Source organism: Dermochelys coriacea, chromosome 8 (assembly GCF_009764565.3).
Source record: "Dermochelys coriacea isolate rDerCor1 chromosome 8, rDerCor1.pri.v4, whole genome shotgun sequence".
Lineage (NCBI taxonomy): Eukaryota > Metazoa > Chordata > Testudines > Dermochelyidae > Dermochelys > Dermochelys coriacea.
Genome location: NC_050075.1, coordinates 6,401,259 through 6,419,654, shown reverse-complemented (window position 1 = coordinate 6,419,654; position 18,396 = coordinate 6,401,259). Strand labels below are relative to the sequence as shown.

The following is an 18,396-nucleotide window of genomic DNA, read 5'->3' as shown; positions in this document are numbered from 1 at the left end:
TAGATTGGATATTAGGAAAAACTTTTTCACTAAGAGGGTGGTGAAACACTGGAATGCGTTACCTAGGGAGGTGGTAGAATCTCCTTCCTTAGAGGTTTTTAAGGTCAGGCTTGACAAAGCCCTAGCTGGGATGATTTAACTGGGACTTGGTCCTGCTTTGAGCAGGGGGTTGGACTAGATGACCTTCTGGGGTCCCTTCCAACCCTGATATTCTATGATTCTATGATTCTATGATTCTCAGTAGGGCTGTTGGCAGAGTCCAGGCTGGCCATGGGTATCCAAAGGCTTTTCCCCACCCTACTGTTAGCTAGTGAATTTTCCCAATGATTTTACTTTGCTTTGTATGCCCATTGCCAGTCTGACAGGGACTGGGTGAAGCAGGGGGCTGTACACCCTGCATGGTCTGGTTTGGAGGAAGCAGCAAAGGCTCCCTCTCCTGCGGATCACAGAGCAGGGTTTGGCACCATCCAATTCTCTGGGGTTACCTTTCCATAGAGTGATTTGTAGGCCTGGCTGATCTCGATTCTCTGCTTGTTGTTCCTGGATGTTATCAGGTCTAGTATGGCCTCCTTGTCACTGCCTGCAGGGAGACACGGTCAGTCACCCTGGTCCCACTGCCTAGATTTGGGTCTGCTCTAAGATCCAGCTTTACCTGGACCAGAAGCAGATTCCAGCTCTGTGCTGGATTTGGTAGGACAGAGAGCTGCAACCAGGATGCACCCCATCCACAGCTGGCCTACCTGGGAACAGGGCAATGGACTGATTGGTCTCAAGGGCATCATTTGGGGAAAGGGAGGGGTTGGGGGGCATAGCATGCTAGCACAGAGAATGTCCCATTCATTCACTCTCCTCATGGGAATCCTGCAGTTGGGCACCAGAGACTGTCCCAGGTCAGATCCAGATTGAAGCGCTGTGCCTTCTGCCTGCCCCTCCCAGATAAATTGCAGACATGTCCTGCCTTTCCCCCCCAAAAAAGATAAGCTATGGGGCATTTCCCATAGGAAGGGTAGTTTGTGCATCATGAAGCCACTCCAGCGCCCTACAGAAACAGGCAGCAGCAGTGCCCTGAAAATACATGCACTGCGCAATGGAGGCACAGAGAGGTGGTGCAGCGTGCTCTGCCTGCCAGTGCCAGGGGGCAATACTGAAGGGCTAGGAGGTGCTTTCATGGCCTTCTCCCCCTAATGCTCTCCCTTGCCTTCAGAAAAGGGACAACCAGGGCATCCAGTGTCACCCCTCCATTCCGCTTACACCCGGCCATGCAGCCCCAGAGGCTATTAGCAGGATGCTCGCACAAGGCCTGCTCCAAAGACACTAATGTCAAGACCCCTGGAGATTCGACGGACACTGGACTGGGCCCATAGCGCGGTGGCAGTGGAATGTACGCACCGAACCCCTTCATAGCGGTGTACAGCGCCTCTGCATCCTGGCTCGCGTTGAAGTTTGGGAACTCCTTCACGGAGCCCCTGTACCTGCCAGCCTGGAGAGAGGAAACGAGAAAACAAATGGGGAAGAGCCAGCTGGAGGCGCCTCTCCACAGCCTGACCAGAGCTGGCATGAGGGCGGCAACGTGAACGTGTGGGGCAAACCCAACGTCAGATCCACTCAGCCCCAGCTGAATTCTACCACTGGGCTTGTCATCCAGCCTCCACAGGAGGACTCCAGGAAAACAGGGCCCAGATCTACCAAGAGCTGGGAGCTTCCCAGACAAGTCACCTCCCTGTGCCCTGATGGGACCTTGCCTTTGTTTCTGCTCCAGCCTGGCCCTTCTCTGCAGCGAGGCAACTCAGCTCGGCCAGCAGCCAACGGTGCGGCAATCATCTGTGCTCCAGGCCTCTGCCTGGGTCTCACTGAGGCAGCTGGGCCTGCTCTAACCACAGGGATCAGGCCCCAGGATGCTCCCTTAACCCTTTGTCTTTACAGTCCTCGCTGCTCCAGTGTGCGCGGCTGCTGTGCCATTCTAGGACAAATACCCGAGCCAGGCTGCAGGCGGGCTTGGCCATCGATACGGATGGCAGGCCCAGCCAGAGTTGTTCTAGTGAACACTCAAAAACAAAATGCTTTGGAGAGACGCAAAGCCTCCTGCCTCATGGCATATGCCAACCTCCAGCCACGGGGGGGCTGAGAGGAGGCTCCCTGAGGGGCAGGTTGTCCCATCACTATCTCCTTTGCGGTTTCATACAGCTTCCTCTGAAGCATATAGTACTGGCTAAGGTCAGTGATGGGATCCTAGACGAGGTGGAGCCCACGGTCCAATCCACCATGGCAATTCCTATGCACCATGTTGCTAGCAAGTCACCATGCACAGTTATAGCACAAGAATAGAGTCTAAGAATGAAGAAGTCAAGTCAAATTGGAGAACTAGGATTTCTCTCACGGTTCCTGGCTAATTTTTAGCCACCATCCTCTCAGGCCAGTGCTGAATCAGCCATCGCAGAGGCAGAATCATCTACAAAAGAGCTTGTGCAGGAACACTGAAGCAGGACAACTGTAGACTGCCGTGCAATAGGGCCTCAGCTATGACACCTGATTAGCAACACTCAACCACCACAATGGTCCAGTTCAAGGAACAGAAGAGAGACCACAGCAGGGGAGAAACAGATCTTCAAAAAGCAAACAGTAGGGTCTGGTGACTCAAGCAGGAGACTGTGAGCCTGTTCTTAGTTACATGTGTGCAGGCACCTCTGCTCTAACCACCATCCCCTCCCAGAGGCAGTGTGCAGAGCCTCTGGCCTGGCTAATAAGAGATGCCAATCGCTGTCCCTGCTGCTAGGACAGGATCATGTTGCAGGTGATTCAAGGCTTTATCCCTGCTTTTCCATAAGGAAGCTCCTGAGGTCCCTTATTCCCAGTGTGAGCTGCTTCCCATACAAATGCCTTGGAGAGACATGAACAAACATTACAAGGCCAAGCCACTGACAAAGGAGTCACTTGTCACCGACTCCAGCAGAATGGGGGGGGGGGGCGTGTTCTCTGCGGATACTCATCTAAAGGGAGAGCTCAGAGCAGAGGCCCACTGGGTGGCTCATCAGGTACTAGCAGAAATTCTTTCTGCCTGGGAGCTGGGGTGGCATAGATCATGCTGGCAGGTGCACACTCAGTGCCCATCACTCGGGCAGAGACTTTATTAGTACCCAGCACTGACACGGCACTTCGTAGTCCCAATGTGCTTTACAAACATTAACTTGTTCACGCTCACAGCCACACCACTCTGAGCCCAGTGGAGAAACTTAGACACAGAGAGGCTAAGTGCCATGGGCAAGGCTGCACAGCATGTCAGTAGCAGAGCTGGGAACAGACCGCAGGAGCCCGAAACCGTGCTGTATATATACGCACTTAGCAGGAATGGAGGGCCCCTTTGGCACTGAATGGGAGGAGGGGAAGCAGAGGCTGCTCCTTGCTAGTAGTGAGCTTTCCTGGGGCAATAACATCCCCCACCCCCTATTTCCTGCCTTGCTGGGCAGCAGCAGAGCGAGATGCTGAGAATGAGAACATCCCCCTTCCCCCCATTTCCTCTCCTGTTTTAATTAGTGCATAGTCTTTAAGACTCCCTCCTGCTCCCATCCCCCACTTCTGAGTCACACCAGCCTCTAGACAGCTGGAGCCTTTGAGGCTATAAATAGGCAGGCTGCTCCATGCTGGTTGGAAGCCAAATTCCCTACACAGCTTCACTCGCTTCTCCTCACACAGCCTCAGCATCCACCCTGGGCCCAGTGATCGCTGGGCGCACATGCTCACCTGCCCAGCACCCTATGCTCTTGCCATCTCTCTCTCAGGGGTGTGGGTTACTTTCTTTACAGTAAAAAGAAAAGGAGGACTTGTAGCACCTTAGAGACTAACAAATTTATTTGAGCATAAGCTTTCGTGAGCTACAGCTCACTTCATCGGATGCATTTGGTGGATTTTTTTCCACCGAATGCATCCGATGAAGTGAGCTGTAGGTCACGAAAGCTTATGCTCAAATAAATTTGTTAGTCTCTAAGGTGCCACAAGTCCTCCTTTTCTTTTTGTGAATACAGACTAACACGGCTGCTACTCTGAAACCTTTCTTTACAGTGTGAATATTTGTCTGTCGCTTTAAGGGACTTCTCCTGTTTTGGGGACAGGACTTCCCAAGTGGATGAGAGGAGAGAACGTCAGCTTCCCACCCACCCCTCCTTCCTAAGTGTCCTGCTAGGACACCTGGATGCTCCCAGGGAGTGAAGTGGTGCTGACCCCTTGCCAGTGTGACAGCCACCATCTTGGCCAGCACCAGGATTGAACCGGGCCCTCTAGATCCAGGAGCACAAGGCCCTGCAGCCTGAGCTAAGGAGCTGGGCTGTCTAGCGAGGGGCTCTTAACAGACCCACAACCTATGTGGATCGGGCACGCAGAGGGAGACATAACACACGCTGACCAATGGCTACTGGATGCATTGCAGTGGGAAGAAGTGCAAGCAACAGGTGCACATGGGGGCCGCGAGGGATCAGGTGGCAGGAGCTGCCCTCCAGCAGTGACAGGCGTGGGTGCATGCAGACCTCAATGACACCAGAGACCTGGGATTTTCCACCTCTCTGCCCCTCCGGGGCTCGGCAGCGAATGGGTGTTGGCTTATGGAGCTGCCAGATGGCAGAGGGTGAAGGGACTTGCTCTCTTAGCAGAAGGGAGTCATTCTCCTTCAGGGGAGTTGCCAGATCAGTTTCCTCTAGGCGTGATGAGAGGCCAGGCTAGGACATAGTGGGATCGCTGAAATGCGCACTAAGGACAGGGCCAAGCAGGCAAAAGGACCCTTCCCTCAAACTGATATAAGTGCAGGGTTTATAGCAAACAGCCCCCACCTGTGGCTGTTAAAGGTCACGCCCACATGGCTGGCCCTGCTCCAGGCTAGAGGAGCTGTGGTGACCCTTCCCTTCACTCACACTCCTCCCCCAGTCTACACTACAACAAAAGGTTTGGCAACAAGCTCGAGATTAGAACTTCTTGAGCTTCCAGCACTCCACCGACACTTGGCATCCAGCCACAACCATCACCCCCAGCATTTTAAAAACAGGGGTTGTACCACTTGCTTGGAAAACCAGGGAAGTGGGCCAGGCTGTGATCTCCATTAGACCAATGTAAATCAGGAGTCAGTCCTTCAGTTTCTGTGTAGTTGCTCCAGATTTACACTGGGATAGCTGAGACCAGAATCTGGGTTGAAGGCCATGAACTGGTCTGATCTATTACTTCCCCAGGCTGAATGAGAAGTTTGTTGTACACGCTACTTCTTTTGTCCCCATAGAGGCTCCTGACTCCCTCATCCCCTCCCCCTTTTTTTCCTATTTCTACTTTCCTTTCTTTCTTTTCCTAATGGTTCTTTTTTTCCTTCTGTGTTTCCCTCTGTCTTTCTTCCCAGCCCCACTCAGATGACAATTATTTGGATCTTACTGTGCGTCTGCTTTGTGTTTACACAGAGTGCTAGCCGAAGGACGAAGACCTTAAACAGTGTCTGTCAGCAAGATCTCAAGCCTCATGGATGAAAAGCAATGCCAGCTGCCAAACTTGTGGCTGCTTTCCTGCTTCTCAGCCTTAAAGCTGTGTGAAACAAAGAAACTGCCCCCACCTTGAGCAGAAATGTTGAGTTAACCAGTACTCCTATGGCAAGAAGGGTCGGTGAATAGTACCAACATGCTAGCTTCACTAACATGGCCCCCTGGCAAAATATGGGATGGATTCTTGGTAACCAATCCTTAAGCCAGGACTGTGGCTGCTTTACATTGCCAGAGAGGCACAAAACAACCGGAGTGAACCAGTGAATCTGTCCCAAGGACAAAATGGTGCACGGGGGATCCCTGAGCCTCTCTATGTCTGCAGAGGAGTCGGCAGGAGGTAACCAGTGCTACGACATGTCCCATGGGCTAGAGCTAGTACAGTACCTTGCTGGTGGGCGCCATGGCTTCTGGTCAGAATCAACGGGGGAGGAGGAAGAGGAAGCTGCAGGAAAAAAAGAAAAACGTCAGGCAAAACGTCCTTTCACCCAACAGCTATACTGACTTTGGTGGCGCTTGTGCTCTCAGTCACAGCAATGTAAATCCAGAGTGCTGCCACTGAAGTCAGGGGATCCACTCCAGATTTACACCGGCGTAACTGAGGACAGACGTTTGGCCTATTATGTCCTTTATTGGCCCCTATCCAAGGCTTGGCCAAGCTCACACACACACACACACACACACAATACAGTTGCTGAAGGGCATGGATGCCTCCGTCGGGCAGAGATGCTGCCCAGATTTGCTCTGCCCTTCATCCCCTCTCTTCCCTAGAGCCATTCTGCATGTATTGATAGACCTGGAGGGCAGAAATCCTACTGCCCTGTGCTGGCTCATCGTTCCAAGAAATCACCAGCATTCACCAGTGAGAGCAGCACATGCACATCTAGATACACAGGTGCCTCTTTTTCTGCGGCCAGTTTTGCTTCGCTCTCGGTCCTTGGCGTTCTGCTCCACGCCAGGCAGCCTGGCACAGACAGACACAGGAAGGGGACGGGAGGGAGGGAAGAAACACAAAGTAAGTTGCCCTTGAGTCAGCAAGGAGCACAGTGTGGTCCCAAGGGGATCAGTGCCGCATCTGGAGTGCCATTGGCAGCCCGCTCCCCAGTGGAAAGCCTGCTAGAGCAATTGAAGTCTCGCGCTGAATGGCCGGGGACCTGGTTACCTAGGAGACCCCCTCTCCCTCCCTGCATCCTGAGTGGTGGAGATGCTCTTGCTGTTGCTTCCTAGGATTGAGCTCTCCTTGGCTGGCGGGAGATGATCCCGCCCCAGAGCCCATGTTTGGGGAGCATCACACAATGGCCCATGGCTGCTTTGTCCCTGGCTGATCGCTTCGGGGTGTTCTGTCTCTTGTCGGACACTCAGTCTCCATAGCTTTGCTGGTGATAAGTTATTGTCATGGCCCAGTTCAATTTTTAAGACCTCCTTCTGCTGGCATTAATTTACGTAGGCAATGGGCCTAACCCAAAGCCCACTGAAGTCAATGCAAAGTCTCCCACTGAATTCAATGGACTTTGGATCAGGCCCTGTGTGTTTTCATCTTATTGTAATTAAACCTCAGCGGTCCTATGGCAACAGGGGATATAATAAAACAACCAGACCCCACAGGAGCATGCCAGGAAGATTCAGATTTTGCCACGAATACAGAAGCTCCCGTGATCCTGCTCCAGTCACCTTGTATTCTGCTCTCCCTCTGCTTTCCCAGCTGTTCTCTCTTACACACCTCATTTACTGGAGAACTCCTCTAGGGGAGGAACAAATTGCTCTGGACAGGTACAGAGCAGGCAGCACTGAACAAGCTTCCCCTCCAGGACTCTGCCAACGCACCTCAGCCCAGGCCTGCACCACCCCCTGCTATCCCAGTGCTCTGCTTCCCCCAGGAAGCCACCCGCCATACCAGCAGACAGGTTTTATTTGGAATCTAAGCCCCGTTCAAGCCCAGGATCATCAGGAGAGGAACCCAAAGACCAGATCCTGGCATGCTCAGCCATTTTTACGAAGTCCTTGAAGTCAACCGGAGTTTGCCTGAGCGAGGACCTCAGAACTGGTTCGATACTGACAGTACTTGGTATGAGGAGCCAGCGGAACGCCAACTGTCTCAGCGGCATTTTCCTCTGGAACAACGTCATGCCATCGTGGCTGTTAATAAACCAAAATCCCAGAAGGGGAGGGTTATTATGACTAGGCCTGCAGTGGCATGCTTACCAGGGGGAGAAGGGAAACTGAGGCAGCAGCAGAGGCCAATGGCAGATGGGGAAAGCCCCTGCTACAAGTGACACCTCACAATCCAGACCCCCTGCAATAGGGTGTGGTGTTCAGAGACAGACCTGGCAGGGCGGGACGGAGCTGCTCTGCGTTCTGGAGCACGGCTGGTTCGCTCCCTGTTCACCATTTCATCCCGCAGGCCCTCAAGAGACAGAATCTCGCCTTGGCTTCGATCAGACCTTTATTTCTCAGGGGAGCCAGGGGCCAGAACCAAGTGCCACATTTCAAGGTCTGCAGCACACCGTGCAGCTCCCTCTCAGAGGCCCCACACTCTGTCTAGACTAGAAATCAAGCCGAATGCCGGAGACATACAGAGACCCGACCCTAGGAAATACAGTTTGGTTTCAATGGCAGCTCACTGTACTCCTACTTTATGATAGCTTTTACACCAACGGAAACAAGCCCTCACCGCTAAAGTCACTGCCGGTCACCATGCAACGGACACCCCGTCCCCACAGGGAGGAGGTTCACCAGAGAGGGGGAGCCATTTTCATTTTCCTCAGGACTAGAGAGAAGCAGAGGGAGAGGAGCAGCTGGACAACGAAGCCTGGAAATGAATGAGTCTATTGAGTGTTATCTGACACCCATCGGATCTCGGGACAACTCGTAGCACTCCCCCCTCCCCCCCAACACACACACAATTTCCTGGAGCCAACGCTCCGTGTTTCAGGAAAATTCAATAGTGGCAAAGCCCCAGAGCAGCAATTTGGAAGGGGCTCTCCTGCTGGGAGCACTTTTCAAAAACATACGTTGAATGCATTTTACTTTCCATCCTGCCCACTTCCACAAAGCCTGTGTGCAAACGGCCAAAGCTAACTGCATTCAAACAGGGAAGCTCTTCTCCTGCACAGCCTGTGGGGAGGTCGTCTGGCTGGATTTCAGACACCACAATCTTCTCCAGGGGCAGCAGGAAGGGTGGGCTTGCCTCATTGTTCCTCATGAGGCAAGGAGTCAAGAGTTCTGGGTTCTCTTCTCAACTGATTGCCACCGACTTCCTGGGTGACCCCAGGCAAGACACTTAACCACCTCTGTCCCTCAATTTCCGCCTTGCTAAAAGGGTGATAACAGTATTGTCTCAGGAGTGCTCTCCAAACATGCATTAAGTGCTTTCAGATGCTACAGAAGCATCCAGCATTGTCACAGTTTTACTCGTGATTCTGAAAATTACTTATGATTCTTATGCTCTGCATAGCAGCCTCTTCAGCCCCCTTTGCTTTCCTGTTCTCTTTCCGGAGGCACGCTCTTAGCTGCAGCGCTGCCCAGAGAGGGTGGGAGAGAAATGTCTGGTGTGGGTGGAGAGCGCACAGCTCAGATTGCCAATGGGAGAGCCCAGCTCGCAGTAAGAGGCCTGGCTGGCTCCTGGCTGACAACCTATCCCTGCATTGCAGTCAGGCTGCAGGGCAGGGATCCAAGAACCAGACGGAGCCGCCCCTCAGCCTCCAGGCACCATGGGCTGCACTGTCTGGCCACGAACTGGCCAAGAGACACAGAACTCTGCAGTTTTGCTGGTCTTCTCTGGCCAGCCCCAGTGGGGTGCTGACGTGTCCTTTCACTGAGGCTCATCGCCTGCCATATTTTCTCAGGGCCAGCTCCAAAAACTGGGCTTTTATCCACAAATGCTGAAGACAGCAAGCCCGGAAAGTGAAATACCAGGAACGTGCAGGGCTCAGGGCTGAGAGCAGCTGAACTGACAGGCTTTGCAAAGGGTGGCCAGCACCTGCCGTGGTGTGACGGTGGGTAGAGCTGTGCTGGAAGGGGGCATTGTGCAAGGTTACTTGCATAGATGGGGCTCCTCCCCTGGGCCCTGGGTGGGGGAGGGGGCTGCTTGTGAATACTGCAGCAAGGAAATGAAGAGACTTGTATCTAGTGCAAGCTTCCTGCCTTACTTCCTCCGACACAGATCACCTACCTGGGCCTGGCTCCCACCTGTGTGTGCAGCCCCACAGAAATGTGCAACAAAGACAGCCAAACTCATCTCACTGGTGTCTGATAACTCCCGACAGCACAAGGATCCCCTCTGGGGAAACACCACCTCCCTGGAACGAGCAGCTGCTCAGGGTTGCAGTTGGCCTTCCGCATCGTCCCTGTTCTTGAATGGGAGCAGGCCCATGCCGGTGCCACTATAGCTCCATCCAGCACTGCTTTTTAACATGTTCCTGATCCCCCTGGCCCTAGGGGAGGCTCTTCTCCCATGACAACTGTCTAGGCAAGGTCCAGCTATGAAAAGACAAACGGCAAGAGCCGATCACCACTTGGGACACTCATTGGAAGACAAAGACAGGCTCATGGGGATTGAATTTTTCAACGCGCCATTGTGCCGCACAGCCTCGCCCCTGCAGCACATGAGCTGACGAGGGGCAGACGGGACCGCTACTTGGAGGGCTGGCCCCACAGGACAATTCGGGCTGCCGCCTCTCCTGGCAAGCTCGGCTCATTCTCCGATTGCTGAACACCAGGACCAGCAAACTAGATCAAGGGAATCAACAGAAACTCCTGATGGCTGGGGGGGTTGGAATCTGGGAGGTGGTGCCGTGTGTCCATGTTTGCCGGCTCTTGGGCAGACAAAAGGATTCACCACTCATTATGCTTTAGGAGGGCTTATAGGGATTTTCTCACAGCACCTAGTAAATAATTTACCAGAGCAGAGAGCTCTCTGCTTTTGCATCCAGAGTCTCTGGGGACTCAGCAGCCCCTCCCCACATCCTTTAAATCCTTGGTACAATGGCATGATAATTGTCCTGAGCTCCCCCTCCCCAAAAGGGCCAGTGAAAGCCATGGTGCACGGGCCAGCCACAGCCCCTGTGTTTTACTGACGGATTCACAGCTCCTCTAAGCAGCAGGACTTTGGTTTTACATTCTTCCCAGCCCTGCAGATTCATGCCAGGGTGAAGCATGGACAGAGAGACAAGAGACCTAGGGGTTATTTTTAAAAGCTTTCAGGCTTGCAGCGGTACTGTGAGCACACACCCTGCCAGCTCTTACCCAGCATCGTACCAGGTTGCAGCCTCAGGAGGTTTCAGAGTAGCAGCCGATGCATTTTTCCACCGAATGCATCCGATGAAGTGAGCTGTAGCTCACGAAAGCTTATGCTCAAATAAATTTGTTAGTCTCTAAGGTGCCACAAGCCTCAGGAGGGTTTACTTCTGCTTTAGACAGGAGGGGTTTTCCAGAAAGTTACTCCCAGAGCAAAAGAAGCCCACAGGCTCCACCCGCCCCCCTCGAATCGGGGCATTAGCTCAAGGACCTCCTGCATCAGCCCTTTGGGGCTCTTCTCATTAAAAGAAGTGCCTTGTAGGGTGGCAAATGAAACACTGGGAGGGTTAAAAAAAGATGCACAAGCCACCTCAGAAGGCAGAGACACGGGATGCTACAAATCCAATGCAGTCTGTTTTTTTAAATTCAACCTTAAGTCTTAGGACAAATGATCCCAGCTCCCCAAGAACCGGCCCAGAGCTCATGCATCTCCCCACAGGGTCATGAATCTTTTAAAAATATACATTATAAAATAACTATTGCATGGGTCATTTTATGAACAGGAGGGCAAAATTCCCTGGTGATCCGCTTTCCCCAAACCAAATTCACAGATTTAACCCATATCCCAAAGATTCATGGGGATTTTTTGTCTTTTTCTACCATCTGCCCAAATACTGGGACAAGCAAAACTAAGCAAGGCTCATCCTTGTGGCTGGGTTTTGCACACACACCCCGGGGAAGGGGCCCCGGAACACACCCACCAGCTCCCTGCCATCTTTGGTTACAGAAACGCTACCCAATTCCCCAAAACTCCCAGCGAATTGGCATGGGGCTTGCTCTCAGTGTGGAGAGTGCCAGGAAGACTTATGGTGATTTTCATTAATAATAAATAATAATTAATTTACTCTAAAGAGAAAATAATCCTGAAACTCACCAGCCCGCCAAACATTTTGCAATGCACACAGGAGGGACTATTGATTTGCCTTTAGTCCAGTGGCTTGCCAGACCCCCTTCCCCACAATCAGCCCTGGCACTCTCCAGCTTCCCCTCTCACTAAGGATAGACCCTTTTCCCGGGCCCGGTTCAGACTTACATGTCCTACCAAGGCCTCTTCCCCTGGAGCAGCCTTTCTCAGCCTGCAGTGAGACAGCCCAGGAACTGTGCAGAGCAGCGCTCGGTTTGGCAGTGTGCAGCCTGCCCTTGTTGCAATGCAGCTGTTTCCTCTCCTCCGGTGGAGCAACGTCACACACTCCAGAGCCTTCCAATCCGGGCTAGCCCCTCGGTGTCACCCAGGCAGGGGCAGAGGCCACCAGGAGATGCACTGGTTTGCCCTCACTCATGGCACTGTAGAAAGAACATGCACCAACAAACTGACATTGGTCACCCTCACGGAGAAAAGGCAACAGGGGTCAGAGAAATAATCCCGCTCCTGCCTCAAGCTGATTTAATGTCTTGCTGCAGCAGTGGGAGCAGAGCTCAGCAGCAGCAGCTCATTATACGCACCACGACGTCCAGGACAAGAGCAAAGAGAGCGGTAAGTTGGGTGCCTCTCCAGGCTGCAGAGATAGAACTCCAGCCCCCATGTGTCGGGCACAGCATGGTGGGAAAGGTTAGCCCTAGTGGTTTTCACAGCAGCCATATGCCACTGCCCTCAGCCTCGTGATGTACATTATGTGGCACATACTGGAGAGAACGCTTATTTCAGTTTTATGGCATGAGTCTTATACCCTCTTAATACAAGAGCATTTAACACAATTAAGTCCTTAAAATATAGATCAAACTGCCTATGTCACCACTGAGCTACGTCCACCAATGACCGGAATGCAATGATCCCCTTGCCCCATCAGCTCATCCCTGACCCTAATTCAGGGGAAATCGCAGACTGCAGGAAAATTAACTAAGGAAGCCAGGCTCTGACCCACCATGGAGGGAAGCAAGTTGTGGGGCTTCAGGGAGAATGCCCAGCCCCTTTTGAACTATGGGGGCTCCCATCTCAAGCACCTCTGATGGTCACTCGCGGTGTCAGCATCGCGCTGCATGGGAGTGAATGAGAGGAGAGAGGAGGACAGTGGAGGGCCAGAGGGATGCATCCTCCATATAAGCGAGGAGAGATCTAGCAAGAGCCAGACCATATATGGTGCCTTTCCCTTGTGCTCTCTGAAAAGATAAAAAGCCCAATTTCTTCGCCTCTGAGAGAGGAGCAGCTTCTCGGGCCAGACACCAAGGAGGGTTTTCAGCCATTTGCAAGCACCAAAAATTGGGCTCGATAATGGAAATACTAAGAGTCTTAACTTGAATGTGGTCAGAGCGTACCCCCTACCTGCATAGTGATGTGCCAGGCCTGGGTTTCAACAGCTCTGGGGAGGGCAGCTAGAACTCTGGGGCCTCCAGTTTTCAGTGCTTTGCACCTTGACATTTCTAAGCCCTCTGTCTGTGTGCTGTTTGCAGCAGCCATTTCCATCTCCAGGCTGCTGCAGCCACAGAGGAAGGAGATGCAGAAAGAAACAGTAGCAGGCAGTTTCCTTGCTCAGAAATCCCCCTGTCTGCTGCTCCAGCATGCCTAAGAAGCTCCAGCTGTCTCTGCTTTCTGGCTCATGCTCATAGGTTGTTCTGCCTCCCAGCAAATAGCCTGCAAAGGATGCAAACCAATAGTCTACCCTAGATCCTGCACTTACCCCTAGGAAAACCCCTGTTAATCTACCTGGATTAGCTCTACTCAGGCCTAGCTATGCACTTTAGTGCTTCGAGCCCCAGCTGCCATCTGCTGTAGCTGTTTTACTACCTACCCCTGGACTTTAATAAGGTCTGTGATTGGTCAAAGGCTCACCTGATGGCAGCCATTGGCACCTTTCAGCAGCACCTCAGGAGGGGGATAGTGCTCCCGGAGCAGGGATTTTAACCCAATTATCCCGTTAGCATTGCCCTGTTGAGAGCTGAGGTCCATGCTGTAGTGTGGGCTTCGTTCCTGGCTGGCAGGACTTGCTCCAACATCAGGGGGCTCTTGGGTCCTACCAGAGAGAGACTCAAATGACGCGGCAAGCGCCCAGCTCTCAGCAGCTGCGTCGTGGGCAGTTGCCAGAGCTAACGCAAACAGCTGAGAGAGGGTCTGGGCAAACAGTCTGACCATGCTCCAGAGAAGGGCAGGAAAAGATTCCTACTGAAACCGCTAGGGGCCTGATTCTCATTGACACGAAGGGCCTTCCACACTCCTCGAGCAGGGTAAAGAGGCCTGCCTGCTTTAAGGCTTCTCCATTGCCTTAGTGTCAATGAGAATCAAGCCCTATATTTCTTTCCAAGAAGTGTGTTCTGGGCCTGCTGCTCTTTATTGCACAGATAGCCCCTAGAGCAAGTCCATTTCTGAAGTATTTTTAAAGGGTCAGTTGTGCGACCAGCTCTTGGCTGTTTCTTTGGCACTTCCAGTCTATTTGCTGGTGTTTTCTCCTAGATGTAGAAAGCACAAGGGATGAAACAGATGACAGTGCACGTGCAGGTAGACGGTTTGCCTGTGCAGAGGGAGGTGCACGAGTTCATGCACAATTCTTTTGCCTGCAGACCTGTGCCCCCATTAAAGAAAATATTTGCTCCATCATGATCATGAATGGCCAGGAAATTGGTTCAGTCTCTTGTGAAATAGTGTGAACAAACTGATCGTAAATAGAGGGCTTGGGGCCATTCCTATATTTGAAACTGAAATGCATCACAGTTACAATAAACTCCAGGCCCACCTGTGCCACAACAACTGTTCTTCTGTCTATAAAAGCCAGGGCTGGTGTTAGGGGGTAGCAAGCAGGGCAGTTGCTTGGGGGTCCTCATGCCACAGGGGGCACTGCAAAGCCGCTCAGGCTTCATCTTCAGATCTGAGTGGTAGGGCTCTGGGTCCCAGGCTACAGTCCCTTGAAGCGCGGCTTTGGATTTCTGCCCTGGACCCGGGAGAGTCTAATGCCAGCCATGCTTGGCAGCCCCCCTGAAACTTGCTCGTGGCCCCCCAGGAGGCCCTGGACACCTGGTTGAGAACCACTGGTCTAGTGGATTGAGCAGTGGGCTGGGACTCAGGAAACAGTGGTTCTATTTGCAGCACTGCCACTGCATTGCTGGGTGACCTTGGGCAAGTCATGGCTCACTCTGTGCCTCAGTTTTCCCACCTGCAAAACAGAGATAATGATACCGACCTCCTTTGTAAAGCACTTGGAGCGCTGGGACGATGATGGTGATCATGACTGAAGGCAACTGCAGAACTCACATTGATGTCAGTGGGGCCCGGGTTTCATCGTTAGTGATTAACAGGATGTGCTCAGGAGATGAGCGGCCAAACTTGTTTGCAGAGAGAGCACCCTGCCTGCTGTTGCCAGCCAGGCCTGCATGTGGGACGATACTGCCAGAAGGAATGTCCCCAAATCCAGCTCAGCGCCTCCTGCCCCTATTTTCAGTGAAAGAGCAAAGCAAGAGCCATCTACAGCAGCGCCACACATATGGCGACAGGGCCTTTGGCAGGGGATGGGCCCTATATTTGTTGGCAAAAAGTCTCCTATTTTTCCACTCTACTCGCAGACATGGATTTAGGATTCAAGCCGCCTAGCTGGGAAATTCCCCAGGAAGTGCAACAGTAGGGCCATTGGAAAAGGATTCGTAAAGGCTCCTCCGCAGGAGCCCTATGCTCCTCCCCTGCAGAACAGGAGTCAAGAGGGAATGAACAGAACAGGGCACTCTGGAGTGATCCATCCCTTGTCGTCAGTCCCAGCTTCTGGCAGTTGGAGGTTTAAGGGTGCACAGAGCATGGGGTTGCATCCCTGACCATCTTGGCTAATTGCCATGGATGGACTGATCCTCTCCGCAGAATACAAGTCAATGGGAGTGACTCAGCGTTGCCAACCCGAAGGGTTCAAAAATCACGAGTCAGGGTCCCCAAATTAAGAGATTTGCTTAAAACTGATGAGATTTTTGTCAGTAATAAAGGTTGGGATCTTTTTCTTTGCCTGCTGGTTTCTGAGCCTTTTGGTTGCGCTCACTGCATGTTCTCAAGCTTTCCTCTGCATTGACGGGGGCTTGAAAGTTACTTGACATTTTTTTTTCCCAAAGAACAGTGGAGATTCTCCCGCAAGCTCCTGATTCGTGCAGCAGGGGCTTTAAGAGAAACACCAGAGCTCACCAGAGTTGGCTACACTGCGTATTGGGGCATGGGGTGGGAGAAATAAGGCACCCGGTGAGGCGAGCACATCCGTGAAAATCTATCCACCCCACTCCATCACGCTTTCAACCCAATGCGTGTCACTGAATTTTCTCTTTTGCTGCCTGTCCCTGTCCATCGCTTTCAGGTGCTGGCAGGTCTGACTCGGGTGCCCAGGCGTCCCGATATTAGAGGCTTTCTCTTATATGCGCAACTACACTCCGCTCTCCCCCTTCCAAAAAAAAAAAAAAGGTGTCCTGATTTTTCACCCTTGCTATCTGGTCCCCCAAGGTCTGACGGTGCCTGACACTAGCACCGGGCTCCTTAGCGGCCAGAGACACAAACAGTTTTCCCAATGGGAGCTTTAGTGCCAACGTGCAAAGGGGTCTCCCTTGGCCTCCTGCACTCCCCGGACCCCCGCTGGAGAACTGCCTCCCCCACCCAAGGCAGAACAGCCAGCCCTGCGGTATGGCCTCTGGCCCGTGTGCCGGTCCACACTGCCACCTGCTGGCCCAGCAAAGCCCAGCAGCAACCGAAGGTATCAGCTCGATGTACCGCAGAGCAGGACTCCAAAGCAGTTCGGGGTCAGCCACGGGACCAGAGGATCACTGCAGATGAGTAGAGAGGAGCAGAGACGAACACCCCGCTGCCAACTTCCTGCTGTCGGCAATTAGAGTGGCGTCCTGGCAATCAGCAGAACAGGCATCCTGGTGACAACCCCCAGCCGCTTCCCTGAGCCCATTTCCCTTCTCTTGCTGAGCTGTCGGGGCATGGTGAGAAAGGGGCAGAGAAGGGGGTAGGGCAGAGGGATGGCACAGCCTGAGGGACAATGTCCAGCTGCTGGGAAAAGGTAGGGCTTTCCCTAGTATAAAAAAACAAATTGAATCCCTCCTCATCCCCATCCCCCACCTAGGATCTAACGAGACCCTTCCTAGTACTGACAGATTGGCATTGCTTCCTCCCTGTGGACAGGTCACTTAGTTAGCATTGTCTTTTATCATTTGTATCGTGGTCACACGGAGCAGCCCCAGTCCAGCTAGGCGCTGGGCAAACACAGAACAAAGAGATGGGCCCTGCTGCAAAGAGCAAGCCATCTACGTACAGAACAAGAGACAATAGACAGATACTGATGGACAGACGGGGAGCCCAGTGAGACAACACTGGTCAACAGGACAGGCAGCGGTCTGAGCACACCCACAGCTGCCTAACCATTGTGGTTCTGTAGGCACCACAGCAGGGGAGCGCTTGAAGGAGGGATCTGAAGGAGAAGGAGGGAGTTGGTGGATGTTTATAGGGAGCACAAGTTTCCTTTAGTTTGGTTGCTCCCCACTAATCATTCCAATAACTCCCCTGGCCGTCACCCAAGCCTGGTTTTCTGGGTAACACAACCCCATCTGCTTTGTATAACCCAGCTGGCTGGGGTGACAGTCACGCCTGTTGATGCGATTAGGTGTGTGAGGAGCAACTGCTCCTTGGAGATGGTTGCAGGAGACAATAAAAGCTTTGTTACAACTGTCAGGCTGTTCCTTTCTCTATGATGGAAAACAACATTTGTCTCCACCCCCTGCCCTTTTACCAACAAGCACTCCACTCCAGCACAGCTTGGCCACTACAATTTTGCTCTAAGCTGGTGAGTACAGCTTTTCACGACACAATCGAAACGGTACCCTGGAATCCGGCAACTGACTCTGTCAACCAGCAATGCCTAGGACTTACAACTGTGCAGCCGCAATCTGCCCAGCTCCCACTGGCTTGGTCCCAGGTATTTCTGGCTGCAGATTTTTCAGCCTTGTATTTAGGCTGGGCAGAATTCCATTTTTATTTTTTTTATAATTTCGAAAGATACCATCGATGTTTATTTTGATGCATCTTTTTCTCTTTTCGCAGATTTACATTTTCACAGCTATGCAAAATTATGGGGGAGGTCAACATCGCACGTCAGCATATCAATATCCTCACATCAAACCCGAATACGTTCTCACACAGCATTTGCCTTACCTTGCTTATCTGTATGTTTTAATTACTATCAATGGAAACATTTTTTTGTTGGGGTGAGCGTGTGTACGGTGAAACCAACATTTACCGGTGAGACCAACATTTACCGATAAAAATCTGGTCCTTGCAAGCCAGGTGTAATGCACACACAAATATTATCATGCATATCAGGCAGCCTTCTCAGCCTCCTGACCTGCTTCTTCCTCCTCCCATAAAGTCCTCATTGATATGGAAGCTTCCGTAAGTGACCTAATGGTTCATTATGAGGGCATGTGTTAAAGAAACAGGACTTCCAGTGTAAAAGCTTGGGGGTGGATGCATGGTCTTGTTGGTACAACGTAGACCTGGGAGACAGAAAAGTGAGCAAAGAGAGTCAAGCATGAAAGAGAGACCTGCTGTATCTTGCTTTAATGCAGGGACATGTGTTTAGCCTCCCAATGCTGGCATCTTTGCTTACCTGGCTGCCTCTCCCCAGGTACCTCCAGCGTCGCCCAGGCC

General features: G+C 52.3%; 1 protein-coding gene across 6 annotated transcripts in view; it reads right to left on the bottom strand.

Annotated features, from left to right (window-relative positions):
* The window catches only part of ANXA6 (annexin A6), a 42,887-nt gene extending 30,480 nt beyond the window's left edge, over nt 1-12,407 (bottom strand). The window contains exons 1-5 of one of the 6 annotated variants that reach the window (XM_043491051.1): nt 11,833-11,987; nt 9,747-9,983; nt 5,892-5,949; nt 1,390-1,480; nt 486-580 (exon numbers count right to left, since the gene is read on the bottom strand). In XM_043491051.1, coding sequence (XP_043346986.1) covers nt 486-580; nt 1,390-1,480; nt 5,892-5,909 — 204 coding nt within the window. In that variant the 5' untranslated portion in view covers nt 5,910-5,949; nt 9,747-9,983; nt 11,833-11,987. Of the gene's footprint in view, nt 1-485; nt 581-1,389; nt 1,481-5,891; nt 5,950-9,746; nt 9,984-11,673 lie in introns of all 6 variants that reach the window. The other 5 variants (XM_043491049.1, XM_038413560.2, XM_038413563.2 and 2 more) reach the window with 5 other exon arrangements.
* Nucleotides 12,408-18,396: the final 5,989 nt, after the last annotated feature.